Consider the following 17,372-nt stretch of genomic DNA (forward strand, 5'->3'; position numbering starts at 1 on the left):
GGATACGTATACGTTTATTAAAAAAGTCCCTTTTGATTTACTAATCAAAAAATCAATGAAAAACTTTATTGACAAAGGCAAGCAAATCTAAATGACAGATGAACAGCAGTAGTAAAGTGAGATCTGTGTCTTATTTGAGATAAATGTGTCGTGTTTAGTCAGTAAAAGAGCTTCAGTAAGTTCCCAATCAACTATGAATTACTAGATCAGTAAAGAATCAGTATTTACAACGACAAACACTCACATTTAATGTTAATGAAAATATGTTGCTGTTTGTTCTCATATAATGTTCTAGTGTGGAAATAAGCATACAGTAAATGCCAGCATATAAAGCCATTACAAATAAATGAAGATTAATAAATGGCATAAAATAGTAATATGAGAAGTGACACCATTAGGTTTCTGATGTGTGAATATGTGCTTGATCTCGTTCAGCTCTTCTGGATCTGATGTCATAAACCAGAATGATGACAGTAGCCACGCCCACCAGAGCAGAGAGGACCAATCGGATCACAGCTTCAGTGGGACCACAACAGTGGACAGAGTCTGAGGAATAAAAGCATCAAACTGAGATCAGATCAGTTCATAAACGCTAATATCAGCGCTGACATCAACTAATATCAGCCGTACCTGAACATGTGTGACAGAGTTGAGTGATGTTGAGATGTTGAGTCTAATCAACAATCTTATTTTAAGATTGAGTTGAGTCAGTGTTTATCTGTTGAGTCAGTGTTTATATGATCTATCACCTCAAACTATAAAATTATTGAACAATTAATATGTATATAGTTGGTAAAAACTTTTTTTTTTTTGAAGGACATGAGAAATGATCTCTACTCACCAGAGACAGGATCAGGATCAGGCGGACGAGCTGGAAAACATGAGAGAGAAAAGATAAATACGAACAGATCTAATCAACAATCTTACTTTTGATTATTTTTGGTTGAGTCAGTGTTTATATGATCTATCATCTCAAACTATAAAATGATTCAACCATTAATAAATATGTAAATAATTGGTAAAAAAAAACAAGAATATTTGAAGGACAGGAGAAATGATCTCTACTCACCAGAGACAGAAACTCTGAAAGCTTTTAATGAGAAATTTCCTGAAAGCTGAATCGCTCTCGTACGTTTAATCTGTAGTTTATAATCTCCAGCATGTTCAGATGTGATGTTTATGATGGTCAGAGATCCAGTTTGTTTGTCCAGCTTCAGTCTGTCTCTGAATCTCCCAAGATAATCATCATATACAGTGATTCTGTCGGCCTTTACATTAATTTCAGCGATTAAAATGTTTTCATCTCCAAACATCCACCGAATCCAATAATAATCCTTTATTTCAGTGAGATCAGAGTTTACAGTGAGTGATTCTCCCTCATTCACTGATATTTCAACTGTATCAACAAACAGAAACTGAGTTTGTTGCAGAGATATTGATATTTAAATTTCAAATGATTAATATCATAAAACAAAAACAGAAAAAAGAAAAATGGTGTTTGGATTAAAATTGTATCTGGGTATTAAGACATAAAATGGTAAAACAAGTATTTAACTCACCAAAGACAGCGAGAACGAACTTGTATTTGGCTGAACTATAGGAATTTTCAGCTGTAATTGTGATCCGTCGCTCATAATGTCCAGCATGTTCAGGTCTGATGTTTATGATGGTCAGAGATCCAGTTTGATTGTCCAGCTTCAGTCTGTCTCTGAATCTCCCATCAAGAACATCATCATATACAGCGATTCTGTCGTCCCGTTTATTGATTTCAGATATTAAAATAGTTTCATTTACAAACATCCACCGAATAAAACTATTATTTTTTATTTCAGTGAGACCAGAGTTTAGAGAGAGTGATTCTCCGTCCTTCACCGACACTGACGTCAGTAATCCTGAAACAAAAACACAAACAGGGTTTGTCAGATTAATAATGTGAAATCGTTTAATAATGTTTTACTAAATAATTTAAAATGTCAGTTTGAAATAAACAATATTATAAAATAACATAAAGAAATGGAATGTTGTATGAATTAATTGAAATTTTGTCGTTAAATAAAGGTGAAAGAAATGTGTTTAGCCTCACCATAGTAACCAATACGGATCTCTCTCTTTCTCACACCGTTGATCTGTAGATAATAATATCCAGAATGTTCAGTGATGTTAATGATGGTCAGAGATCCAGTTTGATTGTTCAGCTTCAGTCTGTCTCTGAATCTCCCATCAAGAACATCATCATATACAGCGAATCTGTCGGCCCGTTTATTGATTTCAGCGATTAAAGTCTCTCCAAATGATCCAATCTTCCACTGAATCACATCATCATCCTTTATTTCAGTGAGATCAGAGTTTAGAGAGAGTGATTCTCCCTTCATCATAAACTTCCATTCATCTTCATCTCCAAACACACCTGAAGATCAGAGTTTCACAGATTAAAGCTTTAAAATCACTTGATGTTGGTTTGATGAAGCTTCACTGAAATACTTCTAATCATTTAAATGTGATATTAATAATATTCTGCAGAAATAGACAAAAGATGATGAATTAAAAGAGAAATAGATTTACATATGATACAAAAACTAAATAAAAGACACTTTTACTTTAATGTTGTAACAAGTTATAGGCTGAATTTAGTTGCTGTATAATGCATATATCTTTAGTAGATGTTAGTAAATGTTAGTGCTGATGTGAATGTTAATCCTCTCTGACTAATTTAACCCCTTCCTCGGCACCCTCAATTTTGGCAAGTGATGCATTCATGACATAGCCAAACTAAAAAGATTTCTGCTCAGAACTCATTCTGAATAGACACATAACCAACATATATTTAGAAAGCCAACCCTTGAGAGTTTACAGTTCAAGACTCAAAATTCATCAAACTGTTATAAATATTGAGATATATAAGGTCAAACAAAACAAAAACAACAAATATTAAGGATATATTTATTAAATGTATAAAATATTTTTTTAAATGTAGGATATCAACTTATAACCACAACTAAAGTGTAGCTACAAGTGTGGTCATGCTTCATTTTAAATCTGAGGATGATATCACTAAAAGTATGCATTTTATGAAGCCTATTATAAGGTCATATCATGGGAGGCTTTGGAGATGCTTATCAGATATTTTTATTGCCCTATAAATACCCATTTACAGTCTTTGACTAATGTCTGGTGAGGAGAAATGGCCCATTAGTGTAAATCGACAAACATTTAACACTTCTGCCAGTGAGAGACTTAATCTGCCATTATTCTTTTATTCTTATTCTTTTGTTTGAGATCAGCCATAATAGCCTGCATTCCTGTGTTATTTGCTTGGTCATCTAAATCTCTGCCATCCCACTAATACAAGTAATCCATATATTATCTTCAGTCTACGAACAAAAAAATAACTGTTCTTGAAAATTCTTTAAAAAAAATATTGTATGGAATAACGTTAACGCTAGTCAAGCTCATGTAGCAGGTGCATTTAGCTAATCATGTAGCCTCAAGCTAAATGGCACAATATAATTTATTAATATTACAGTTTTACTTAAAGCTCACTTTAAAACACCATCGAGTATTTGAATCATATTCCGGTCGCGGTTTAAAATGGCTTCAAGTCAAAAAAATATTTTAAAATATGTTTTATTTAGCATTTTATACGAAGCTAGGGGCTATCTTTACTAGCATGCATACTGTAACATTCTTTGTTCCTATATAATAACCAAAATCGAACAGAAAGCACACACACAAACCAGATATACTTGAATCCTGAATTTATTAGCTTTTTTTAATCACACGAAGAGATGTTTAGTTGCGTTTGCCTCGTAGCTCAGAATGAGGAAGTAAACAGACAGCGCGTCAGTGAAGAAGCACAGCCTTTTGGTCACGTTGAACACGTGAGAGATGATTGACAGATTTAGAAACGAATCATATCGCGCTGATGTCATGGTTTACTCGAGTCAGGAAGAGTAGAGTCATCGCTAGCTCTGTTAGCTGTTTTTAGCATTTTTGATCGCTTATTTCAAGTATATTTGAATAGAAATGTGTTTCTGCATTATAAAATATTTAAAAAAAATGTCATAATAATTCATTATTTCTCCAAATGTGCGCACCATTGGACTAATATCCCTCGCGGATCGTGGATATTGTATGTATATGAACACAAATAAACCGGAGATGAGATGAATGGCTGCTGTATAAGTGATGATTTCTATTCCAAATAACGAACGTTACAGATTAATTATTTTGCACTCCTGGGATAAATTAAGAAATTAATGTCACTGAAAACCAGTTTAATTATAAACAGTGGTCAAATATCGAAGCTGGAGTTTTAAACCATCCTAATAAAGCTAATATTGTCCAGATTAAGTAAGAGTGTGATGTTTTTAACTAGTAATGAAATTAACAAAAAAATAATAATTCAGGATCACCAGTGATCCTTGCGGAGGAAGGTTAACCAGTCATTTATTCAGTGGCGGCTTGTCCATAGGGGGCGCTGGGGCGCCGCCCCCATCAACATTTCAGAAATTAACATGTGTAAAAACATTATATTAAAATGAAATAAAAAAAAATAGTTTACTCATGTGCCGGCTGGTAGTAAGGCTCAGAATTTAATAAAAACTGTCTTTAATCGATTAACTATTTACTATGTTTTTCAATACGTTTCATGGGCGAGGGACGCCGGACACATGGGTGTCTATGTGAGTACACAAATTCTCGGGCAGCATGTGACCTGAAGCTGGTCTCTGATTGGTTTCTTAAAGATCCTCCTCGGGGCGCAAGTCGTTGCGTCCCTGGCCAATCATAATTGGATACATGTTATTTTATCCAATCTGATTGGTTCTCGTCACCTGTCATTCAACTGTACGCCGCGGGAAATAACCTTGCTTGCTACTAGGCTGATCACTTTTTATTACGCAATGGCAGCAGTTAAACCAAATTCTGTAATTTATTTACAAAAAAACCCTTTCTCGAGACTTTTGCTTGAAGAAAAAAAAAAGATTAAGGATCTCGGACCGGAACAACCAGATTTACACATCCAGCAGCAGGCAAGTGACAGAGGACGAAGCTACAAACGGAGCTTTACCCGCGCTTGTTACGAGAAACGGAGCTGGCTGACTGGATGTGATGTTAGCAATGCCCTGTTTTGTTTTCCCATAAATACAGTTTTCAGTAGCACTGTCAACTAGACGAAGGCTACAGGATTGGCATTAGGAGGCACAACGAAGAGGTGACAAAAAATCGACACATACTGTCCAGGATAATAGATTGTGTAAAGTTTTGTGGAGCATTTGAGTTGGCTTTACGTGGTCATGATGAGAGTGAGAGCTCAGATAACCCTGGTATATTTCGCGGATTGGTGGATTTTGTGGCCTCTCTTGATGGAGCATTGAAAGAGCATCTTGACAGTGCTACTGTATTTAAGGGAACATCGAAAACTATACAGAACGAGCTTCTGGACTGTATGTTATCTGTTACAAGAGAAGAAATCATCAAAGAAGTCCAGACAAGTAGTTTTTTATCAATCCAGGCAGATGAAACCACAGATATTGCCACACTGGCCCAGCTTGTGCTTGTTTTGCGCTACATCGACGACAAAAATAACGTGCAGGAAAGATTTTTTGAGTTCATCCCTCTGCAGTCAGCTAAAGCTGAGTCCATTGCTACTGCACTAAAAGAGCGTCTTGCTTCTATCCTCCCTGAGGATCAGAAAAGTAAGCTCATCTGCCAGGCATATGATGGGGCCAGCGTGATGAGGGGTGCCACTGCAGGTGTACAGAGAAAAGTACAAGATGTGTATCCAAATGCCCACTATATCCACTGCTACGCTCATCAGCTCAACCTGATTATGCAGCAGGCCACGTCTCACATATCCAAGACGAGAAATTTTTTTTCTAACATTGGTGGATTTGCCAGCTTTTTTTCTAAGTCAACCAAGCGGACATGTTTTCTGGATAAAGTGGTTGCCCATAGACTGCCAAGATCCAGCAATGCCAGATGGCACTTTCATAGCCGTGTCATTAATACAGTTTTTGAGCACAGAGAGGATCTCATTCACTGTTTTGAGAGCATACAAGACTCCGGTGACTTTGACCCCAATACTGTCAGAGAAGCAGGTGCCCTGGCCATGCTACTGGAGGATGATGATTTTAAGTTCTTTCTGGAACTGTATCACCACATCATGCCACATGTAGACTTCCTCTATGCCAAGCTCCAGAAGAAGAACATTGATTCGGTCCATATCAAAGTGAGCATCCAACAGTTCCAACAGGAAATACAAAAGATCAGGTAACTGTATTCCTGTAATATGATCATTATTTGGTTTCTCTTTCATTATTAACTCTCTCTCTTTTGCCAATATTATAATAAATTAGCTTTGTCCTTTGCAGAAACTCTCTCCACTCCATTGGTGAACAAAGCAGTGGTTCTCAGCCAACAAAGAGACGCCGGGTGCTCAGTCCGGAAGAACGTGAAAGGATTGGAGCAGAGGTGAGTTTGTTATAGAAATCAGTCAAAATACTATTTTACAATATTGTTCTGCTGCAGAAATGTCGTGCCCGCATATCATATTCTACAGACTCAAGAAAACTATTTTAGTTTGGTATAAAACCTTACAAAAATCATCGTTTTAACATTATACAACAGCATCCCAAAAATAATAAATTGGCAACATAAATATAAATTATCAAATTAGGGATGCAAGTTATCGATTAATTCATTAATCTTGATTAGTTGATTGACCTAATCGATTGATTAACGATTAACTGATAAGTGGCTATTTTCCTGAGAATATAAATTTATATAAATATATAAAATTGATATAAAAATAAAGAATAAATTAATTCATACAGGTTTGAAAAAAAAACACGAGGGTGAGTATATGATGACAGGCTACTACCTTACATTTATATATTGTTTAATTATCTCTATAGGTCTGTGACACAATCCTGGGACACACTAGGGAGCGTTTCTCCTTCACAGACCACCTTGTCTGTGCCACCTTGTTGCAGGGGGACAGGTTTGACGAGTTCAAGGATACCTTTCCTGACGATGCATTGAGCAGCACCATCAGAGCGTACCCGATGCTCAATGGAAGCAAGCTCAAGACAGAGCTCAGTCTTATCTACAGCAAGCAAGAGTTCAGTGCCTGCCGTGGTGCTGTGGACCTATTCCAGCTGTTTATGGAGAATAATCTCGAAGAAGTCTTTTCCGAAACTGTGACTCTCCTAAAAGTTATCATAACCACACCCATGACCACGGCTGAAGCTGAGAGGTGCTTTTCAACCTTGAAAAGAATTAAAATCTTTCTCAGAAACACCATGACCCAGGAGAGGCTGAATGCACTGGCATTGCTGTCCATGGAGAAGAGACTTGTCACAGAGATGACTGACTTTAATCAGAGAGTAATTGAGAAATTTGCTGGCCAGAAAGAGAGAAGAGCTAAATTTATGTTCAAGTAGGAAAGCTTTTTGGTACTGATTTGTTGATCTGAAATGTATATAAAGAAGAGCATTGTTTTATGTTCAAGTAGGAAACATGCTTTTTGTTGCTGCTTTGTTGGTCTGAAATGTACAGACCCTTTCGTCGGAGATAATGTGAATTCACTTAAGAGACCTACAGACCCTTTCCAAAAAATTAGAATATCATGGAAAAGTTAATTATTTCAGAAATTCAACTTAAAATGTGAAACTAATATATTATATAGGCTCATTGCTTGCAAAGTGAGATATTTCAAGCCTTTATTTGTTATAATTGTGATGATTATGGCTTACAGATTATGAAACCCACAAAATCTAAATGTCATAAAGCTTTTCTGCTGAAGGAAGCATAAAGTTCTCTAATGTCCTGGAAGTCCAGAGTCAATGCAGCCGTCTACCAGGACATTTAGAGCACTTCATGCTTCCTTCAGCAGAAAAGCTTTATGAAGATGCTTTATGAAGATGATTTTCAGCAGGATTTTCTCCTGCCCACACTGCCAAAATAACCAAAACCTGGTTCAATGACCATGGGATTACTGTGTAACTACTACAGTGTGATTTCATGTAATATTCTAATTTGCAATTTTTTTTATTTTTTGGGTTCCATAAGCTGTAAGCCATAATCATCAAACTTATAACAAATCAAGGCTTAAAATATCTCACTTTGCAAGCAATGAGCCTTTTTTATAAACTTAGTTTCACATTTTAAGTTGAATTCCTAAAATAATTGAACTTTTCCATGATATTCTTATTTTTTGAAAGGGACTATATAAAGGAGATCAACATTATGTTCAAGTAGGAAACATGCTTTTTGTTACTACTTTGTTGGTCTGGAATGTAAATAAAAAGAGATCAAAGTAGCTTTATCAAAATAAAAATAACCCCCCTCCACAAAAAAAAGCGCCCCCCCAAAAATAATTATCACCAGCCGCCACTGCATTTATTACATGAGAAATAACATAAGCCAAAAAAAAAAACAGATTTAAAACTCACCATCCAGACGCCAGAAACACAGACAGAAGAAAACAGTGCGAAACATCTTCAGCGCTTTCAGTCACAAATATGAAAAGACAAACTCTTCAAAACTGCTTCAGTGATAAAATGACAGATGAGCTGATGTGAAGCTGTAGCGTCGAGATCTTTATTCCTGATAATTCACCTCAACTTCCTCTAGATCAATTACATCATTTTCAACAGCAATAAACATGTGTGAAAAGTGTCTTAAAGCAACAGTTTTCTTACTTTCACAAGAAAGCATCAACCAAAGTCATTGCACATGCAAGCATTGCTTCAAGAACTGAGTGGACGAGTCGTTCTCATGTGTAATGTTACTGTATGGGAGCATCCGCACAGAGAGTGAATTAAGGGAAGACACAGACTGGTTGCTTTATTGAATATTAATCATACGCTCACATTGCCAATGAGCTAACAGTGACTGGACAGTTAGTCTTGAGTGGGACACACGTTGTGTTTCTACAGTCTCTCTGTGCTAAAGCTTTAAATGTAACTCACGAAGGGCATTTAGGCATGATCGACACTGGATGTCACATAATTTTCTACAACTTAATAAAGAAAAAACAGAAGTTTTGATAGTTGGTGTTGTAACCTTTCTTGGTGTTTCTTAGTTGGTGTTGTAACTAATCTGTTTTGATGGAACCACGTGTGAAAAGCATATATATTTTTTTTCTAGCTTGGGTTATCCCACAATCTATGTCATTTATATAAGTAGAAAATAAAATTGGTGCTAAAACAGAACCCTGTGGTACACCTTTTTTTAATGGTTTAATGGTTTGTTCTGCTGATGTAAAATTTTCAACTGAGACACATTGAGTTCTTTCAGATGAGTAATTATTAAACCAATTTAGAGCTGTTTCACTAAAACCAACACAACTAAGTCGTTGATGACGTCACATCAATACACAACACCCCCCCCCCCCCCCCACTTGAATGTGAACTTACCCCAACTAAACAAGTTCTCATTCACATTTTCTTACAACTTAAGACAGTTCAAAACATTCAAAGTACATGTAACACTGTACATCTTAATATAACTTCTGCAATGCTTTCTGAACAGGTGCACCACACCACAACATAACTCTTAATCTGATTTTTACTTGTTTTACTTTTTACATAACCTAGCTTTTATCAGTCACTCAACAACATAGTCTCTAAACCTTTCAGGCAATCTGATTAGTCTCTGGGGTCTGCAAGGTTTGGGAATCTGTTCCCCTCTCTGAAATGTTTCACAGTTCTCTTTGCATTCCTCTGAACTTCCCTTTTGCTTCTTATCATAACTCGGCTCTTGAGCACATCTCAATTCACCATCCATTGGCTTTCCACTTCTCCATTTGCTTGCGCCCATTTTGGAGTTGTTTTGATATGGTGTATTCCGTTCTCCTGACAAAAAGCCTGAAACAGACTGGACTTGAATTGTGGGCCACAATCTGACCTGATTGTTAAAGGAAGTCCGTGCCGACTGAAAATGTCTTCCAAACGGTTGATCACTTTTTCTGCCGTTGTTGACTTGAGGACTGCATATTCATAGTACCGACAACAACCAGAATCGAATGTCCATCCGGTAAAGGACCAAGTAAATCTGTGGCTAAGTTTTGCTCATGTGCCAACTGTAATGCTCTACCTCGCTGCGACTGTGGCAAAACAATTCTTGTTCCCCTGAGTATTATTTGGCCAATGACACATAGCTCACCTGCAATATGTCTGTATGCAGGACAGTCATCAAAACAACCTGTTTGAATAGCAGTTCTCAGTCTCTGTGAATCCATATAATTTGCTGAGATCTGCTCGACTTCCTTGGTGGTGAGGGCGCTGGGTGTCGCACAAACTGCTATAAACCTCACATATTCCTCTGCTTTATGTGTGTGCATCTCACTTTTGGCTGATGGGCCCAGCAGACGTGACAGAGGATCTGCAATGTTGTGTGTTCTCAATCACCCGGAAGTCCTAGGGCCCTATTTTAACGATCTGAAACGCAAGTGTCAAAGTGCAAAGCGCAAGTAACTTTGTGGGCGGATCCCGGCGCTGTTGCTATTTTCCCGGCGGATAAACGACTCTTGCGCCCGACGCAAATCTAAAAGGGGTTGGTCTGAAGTAGCTTCATTATTCATAGGTGTGGTTTGGGCGTAACGTGAAATAAACCAATCAGAGCGTCCTCTCACATTCCCTTTAAGAGCCGGCGCGCTTGTTCCACGGCGGATCGCTATTATAACGGCGGGTTTGCCTGCGCACGCAGGAGCGGTTCACAGCCGAGGAAACCGACGTTCTCGTCAGAGCCGTAAAACACAGAGAAGTGACATTGGGGATGATGGGAGAAACCCACCCAAATTAGCTTCGGTTAAACAGGCGTATAATTTGGGTAGTAAATGTGTAGCCTAATCTAGATTTTTTTATTTTTTTATCTAGATAGATCTTTTTCACATCTTCACAGACACAACAATGATTTCCCTCGTGTGTTAATATTTTTCCTTGTAATAATGTATGATTTGCAAAAATGAAAACTGCTGCGTCTGTTTATATTAGAGAATCAAAGTGGATGCGCGTTAACATTATGGCCAAGCACGCGCCCTTAAAATACCATATCACTAACGCGCAACGCGCCACTGTCTTTAGACTGTTTTTTTCCTGGTCAGTGGCGCAATTGCTTTCTAAAACTGGAAAATAGCACCATGGAAGTTTTGCGCCGGAACACACTCCTCTTTGCGCTGAACCGCCCCCGCGAGCGCAAGTTCATTTCCTAATTTACCGACGTGCGTCTGTGGAGGGAAAAGTCCGCTGTGCGCGGGTGCAAAATAGGAATGATACATGCGTCGGTGTTCAAAGTCAATTGCGCTGGGTGCAAGATAGGGCCCATAAGGCTGTAATCTCAAGACCCACCTTTCGATTCGTGCGCATGGTTTTGAGCGAGGGCTATAAATTGCTTCCAATGCTTTGTGGTCTGTGACGAGATCAAACTTCCGACCATAAACATAAGGGTGCAATCGTTCACACGCCCACACCAGAGCAAGTGCTTCGCGCCCAGTTTCACACATTTTTGCAAAATTATCTCTTCCATTGCACTTTCTGCATGATTTTCCACGTGCGGGACATTTATAATCTTTTGCAAAATGACCTGTCTGTGCGCATCTGTAGCAGGTTTTGTTTGAATCAGCATAACCTTTGCTACATTGCATTTGTTTTTTCTGATCTCTCACTCTTTTTCTGGATACCAGACTCACCGTCTGTTTCACTTCCGTCTCGGTCGAGACCAAAAGTACAGTCTTGATACACTTTATTTTACGTAGCTTATCCCTGTGTAATATTATGTAATTAGGAAACTACTACATGCATTTATGCTGTGAACTAGTGAGTTCATCCAAACTAAAGTACAGATCTGGATCTCCCGGTTACACTAACAGCTGTGTAAGAGACTTTTTACCATTACATAGGCGTAAAAGCCCATGTTACCCCTGCAGGCTTTTTCACACCTTAGTAACATATTTAAGTACTTTTTGTTACATTGTGTAGTACTAAGTACTTTCTTATATAATTACATTGCACCAAGTCGGTAACACATATGTAACTGACCCGGCTTGTTACATATGTGTAACAGTAGCTGCCTATTACATGTGTGTAATTACAATGTGTAAGTACAGGCTGTTCCATAACTTAATTACATGTTAAGTACATGTAGTTACATGTTATTACAACATCTAAGTACTTAATTATGTAATTACTCTGTATCAAGGACACCGTAAAATAAAGTGTTACCCAGTGGTAATAGTAGTGGGTTGGTGTTTGTGTGTCAGTTCTAACACTGCTATTATGAGCTATCACCAAATGTCATCATTCTGTTTTCTTAGAAGATTATTTGATATCAAGGGGAATATCTATACTTAAAAATCCTGGGTGTTGTGACACTGTTTTTGCTTTTAGATCAACAAATAATTACCAAAATAAAATCATGCATAAGACTTTTTTCCAGCAGGGGTTGAATCTTCAGCTGGCTGGCAGGAGCCGCCACTGGCATGTCATGTGACCTGTTAGTGGCTGGCTAGTTTGTCTGGAAATCTGCCTTTGGCACGTTTCAGAAACCATTGATTTTTGGCCGTTTTTGTGTTTTGTGTTCCTCCCTCTCTAGCTCATTTATCATGCATCTGTTGATATGATTATGTTATTTTGCATGATTGGCGTTTTAGAGAATTTTATCCCAAATAAACCAGTCAAATGGCCGTCATCAGACTGGTTGCTTACCGACGCTTTGCTGGGCGCTCAATCCAGTCAGCCGCGGCTGGTATAAGCAACCAGTCTGATCACGGCCATTTGACTGGTTTAATTGGGATAAAATTCTCTAAAACATCACTCATGCCTAAAGAATAAATGCATGAGATTACATTCATTGTCATGATTCTGCCATCTAGTCCTTGTCTTTCTTTAAGTCTTGAGGCAGGATCATCTCCATGTTTTGTGTGCAAGCACATGGCCTTGTGTTTGGGCTGTGTGCTTGTGTTGTCTCGTTACTCAACCCCGCCCCCTTGTTCTCCTCGTTAGTCATTATTGTCATCATTACCTTATCAGTGTCACCTGTCGTCATTATCAGTTTCTCCCTATCTAATCCCCTTGTGTTTGCTGTCCTGTGCCGGTTCATTGTCATTCTATGCCATGCTTTGTATGCGACTTACCTGTGAGTACCTTGTCAAGAGTTCTGTCTAGTGAAGTTGTGATATTGTGTTTGTTTTTGTGTAGTTTAATATACAACTTCTTCATAGTCTTCGTCTATAGTTTAGTCGTGTTAGTCTATTTCCCTTACTTGTGCTGTTTTGCCCCCTCGTGGGTTTTGTTGTTGTCCTCAATAAACCTTGTGTGTTCTGCAAGCTGTCTGCGATTGGGTTCATCCTGAAATTCATGACATTCATAAAAAGAAAACAATGTTTTTCCTTCGAGTGAGAGTGACAGACAACGCTTTATACTCGCAGTTCAGCCGCGGCTGACTGGATTCAGCGTCCAGCAAAGCGTCAGTAAGCAACCAGTCTGATCACGGCCATTTGACTGGTTTATTTGGGATACAATTTTCTAAAACGCCAATTATGCAAAAGAGCATAATCATATCAACAGATGCATGATAAATGAGCTAGAGAGGGAGGAACACAAAAGACAAAAACTGCCAAAAATCAATGGTTTCTGAAACGTGCCAGAGTCAGACAACTAGCAGGCAACAGGTCTGATGATATGCCAGTGGCAGCTCCTGCCAGCCAGCTGAAGACTGAACCCCCTTTTTCCTGTCCTGGACTCGGTTCTGTCTTGGACTCGAACCTTTTTGTACTCGGTCTTGTCTTGGACTCCACAAAGGTGGTCTTGACTACAGCCATAGATTCTATATTAAGTTGGCCAAGCAAGTGGTAACATATTTAACCACTTCACAAAAATCGCAAACATTTTAAATGAACTTTAAATTGACAAAAACAGCACTGTGAAAAATAGTAGTATTTAAATGTAATTATGGTAAGATTAGACTACTACATTTTATTTAATTAAATGCAATGCATTTATAATGAAATTACATTTTCATGTCAATCTGTTTTCATTTTGACCACGAACCATGCGCTTTAATTCAGCGCGTTCATCAGCAGAAATGGCCTCATAAACGATCTCTGCACTGCTGTGTAACATGGGTACGGAAAAATACGCTGTGCAAACGGAGTAGCATATGTGTGAAACCCACATCAGTTTGAGCTCCAGCACCTCAACTTCCTCTAGATCAATGATATCATTTTCAGCAATAAACATGTGTGAAAAGTGTCTTAAAGCAACAGTTTTCTTATTTTGACAAGAAAGCATCAACCAAAGTCATCGCACATGCAAGCATTGCTTCAAGAACTGAGTGGACGAGTCGTTCTCATGTGTAATGTTACTGTATGGGAGCATCCGCACAGAGAGTGAATTAAGGGAAGACACACTGGTTGTTTTATTGAATATTAATCATACGCTCACATTGCCAGTGAGCTAACAGTGACTGGACAGTTAGTCTTGAGTGGGACACGCGTTGTGTTTCTACAGTCTCTCTGTGCTAAAGCTTTAAATGTAACTCACGAAGGGCATTTAGGCATGATCGACACCAAACCGAATCTCCAGTCCTTGTCCAGATTTATATGTGGCGCACTGCTGAAATTTGGTCAAATATACACTAAATATACAATAAATGTCATAAAACATGGAGAGACTCTTGAACCTCAGACTGAGAAAACTTTATTGATAAAGACTTTATCTATTTCCCTTACTTGTGCTTCCCTTACTGTTTTGCCCCCTCGTGGGTTACTAAGAGGCGTCTACCACTTATTATTAAACCATTGTTTCAATTGTGCGTTTCTTGCATCTCCTGTACAGTGGAATCGGTGTGTGACATCTTTGAAGAAGATCTCAGTGGTTTCGTGAGTCGATGGCTGAAGTTGTGATTGACTTCTTCTGCATTGAATGAAGAAATTGTGGCAAACTCCCGATGTTGTCCTTGACTCTGTGGTTGAGAGAGTCTCTCCTGAATGAGCACACGGCTGGTTGTGAGGAAGGCCTGCTGTGTAGATGCTCTATAAAGCCTGAGAAAAGTCCCTCCTCTCAGGGTTGGCTTGACCAATAAGGAAGGTGGAATCTCCAAGTGGGAAAATTCCTCTGATGGGAGGATTCATGACTTTGTCTCTAGTGTGGTTAGACATGGGTCTTGCCGTTTGTGTGCATTTATGCTCAGATTAATATTGTAACAGTTCCAGAGTGTTTTCGCTGTTAGGCGGACTAAAGCTGTTGTGCAATGATCTTCCTGGTCACCAGGGGGCAACGGCCTCAGGTAAGGGGGTCAGAATACCCATATAAACAAGAACAAGTGATCCAGCTTTAAGCCGTGTGATGGCTCAATTTGGGGATTGCTCACTCTTTTAAATAAAGTGGGGTTTTGAGTTAATAACTTTTATGCCTTCTTGTGGTTACTAATTGAGGAACAGTGGGTTTGCAACACTCAATATGGCCGTATATATTTCCTCTAATGTGTTTGTTTGGTGTGCTACCTGGAGTCTATGCGTTCACCACAGACTTTACACCAGCAGCAAAATTTCTTTGGTTGGATTACCTTTGTGGATTATATATATTTTTCTTTTCCAACTTTGCCTTTGAGGACTTTTATCTCAGTGAGTTTTTTGCTATTATGATATGGTGGTTGTAACTGAACTAAACTTGTGTGCACAGACAATCTGATCGATCATTATTGGATTACAGATTCCTTATATTCATTACACACTCATTATCCATATTCCCATATTATCATTTTGTGTTTTTGTGTTTATATTGTATGGACTGAGTTAATATAGAAGTATGTATTGGAGCTGGTTTTGCGTGATTAGGGTATTGTTGCTTTCTGGTGTTGTTGTATTTAATTGCAACTTTTCTTTAATATTAATTTTGAGCTGGTGTTTGGCAATTATATTTGGATGTGCTCCCCCCCCCCCCCCCCCATTGATCAAAAAATCAATCAAGAACTTTATTGACAAAGGCAAGCAAATCTAAATGACAGATGAACAGCAGTAGTAAAGTGAGATCTGTGTCTTAATGCTAACAGCAGGTGGGGGTCCGCTAGCCAATGGCGGCGCCCAGGGAAGCTTCAGTTCCCGGCAGATGGACTACCCGCTTGGTTGTACACCATCCGCCATTTGCTCCGCGCTCGAGAAGCTGTGGCGAGTAGCGATCGTGATCAATCCTGGTGTTTTGTTGTTGGATGTAAGAGTGAACATAAGAGTCTTTCTCCCAGAATGTTCTCCCATCATCAGAGACACTGAGGACGCAGTGGATTTAGAGGATTATGGTTTACGGCTTAAAACCCCAAATTCAAAATTAGAATATTGTGAAAAGGGTTTCGTAAGATGTAAGCCATAATCATCCAAATTATAACAAATTGCTTGAAATATCTCACTTTGCATGTAATGAGTCTATATAATATATTAGTTTCACCTTTTAAGTTGAATTACTGAAATAAATGAACTTTTGCACGATATTATTCACATTTTTCCAATTTCAACTGTAGATATATGGTGGAGAAAACAAGTCTGACCACCAGATGTCAGTAATGCGCATTGTGGTAAAAGCTTTGAGTAATTAACCTTTTTTCTCAGCACAATTTAATGAAAGCCTCAAACGCTTCAGAAAGCCTCGGTTTCATCACTAGTTTACAGATGGAGTGGAGAATATTCCTGTGAGATGTAAGGAACACACCATGTCTCAAACATATTTGCTGTTTGTGTTTGCTGTGGTGGATCGATTTGATCCGTGATCGACCTCTAGGACTGCTTAAGAAAAGCGTGCACGCGCAATTATCCAGACTAGATAAACCTGGAGCAAATTAGTGGGATTGCGTGAACTTCAATTGCCTTTTATGAAACCGCTTTAGCCTCAATTTGTTCATTCAAGTCAGGTGTTGGAGTTTAATCCCGGCCTATAGCGTCTTTTATGAAACCGGCTCAGATGTAGTAAATGATTAGTGTACTCATTAGCAAGTGCTATGCCATGCAGTTAGTTAGTTATAGCTAGCTAAGTTTCCACTAATACAATTATTTAAATTGAGATTACATGACAATTTGAAGTTAAAGGCACAATATGGACGTTTTCGCCGCCATTTTCAAAACAATAACAAAGGTGAAGCTTGATGATGCCATGAAGGAGAGAATAATGTTGTGTTCACCATCCAGAGATGTCTGGAATTCAGGAATCATGGTCACGGATGAGGTAATGAATTAGTTTTTTTTTGTTGTATTTTTTGTATTTTGTTTAATCAACATTATTTTATGTGACGTGCTGCTATATTAGACTGATACTGATATGTGATTATATGTCAAATGATTTGGTGGGTTAATGCTGCACAGTTTTACATGTTTAAAACAATCG

The 17,372-nt window shown here is 38.3% G+C and overlaps 1 protein-coding gene across 1 annotated transcript; it reads right to left on the reverse strand.

Annotated features, from left to right (window-relative positions):
• Positions 1–1,390, reverse strand: LOC307002042 (uncharacterized protein). Its single transcript, XM_079619254.1, has 3 exons — positions 1,070–1,390; positions 842–871; positions 1–546 (listed from the first exon to the last, which is right to left on the reverse strand). The coding sequence occupies exons 1-3, from the start codon at positions 1,311–1,313 to the stop codon at positions 395–397; spliced, it is 426 nt and encodes a 141-aa protein (XP_079475380.1). The 5' UTR covers positions 1,314–1,390; the 3' UTR covers positions 1–394.
• Between the last annotated feature and the right edge of the window lie 15,982 nt (positions 1,391–17,372).

The sequence above is a fragment of the Phoxinus phoxinus genome, assembly GCF_949152265.1.
Source record: "Phoxinus phoxinus genome assembly, chromosome: 7".
NCBI classification, from domain to species: Eukaryota; Metazoa; Chordata; class Actinopteri; order Cypriniformes; family Leuciscidae; genus Phoxinus; species Phoxinus phoxinus.

Bases quoted from the DNA above. Each gene is read 5' to 3' on its own strand.
- LOC307002042 (XM_079619254.1), bottom strand. From the start codon at position 1,313: ATGTTTGGAGATGAAAACATTTTAATCGCTGAAATTAATGTAAAGGCC. The intron at 872-1,069 runs GTGAGTAGAGAT...CATGTTTTCCAG, and splicing joins TTTCAGAGTTTCTGTCTCTG to CTCGTCCGCCTGATCCTGAT. The intron at 547-841 runs GTGAGTAGAGAT...TTTATTCCTCAG, and splicing joins TGATCCTGATCCTGTCTCTG to ACTCTGTCCACTGTTGTGGT.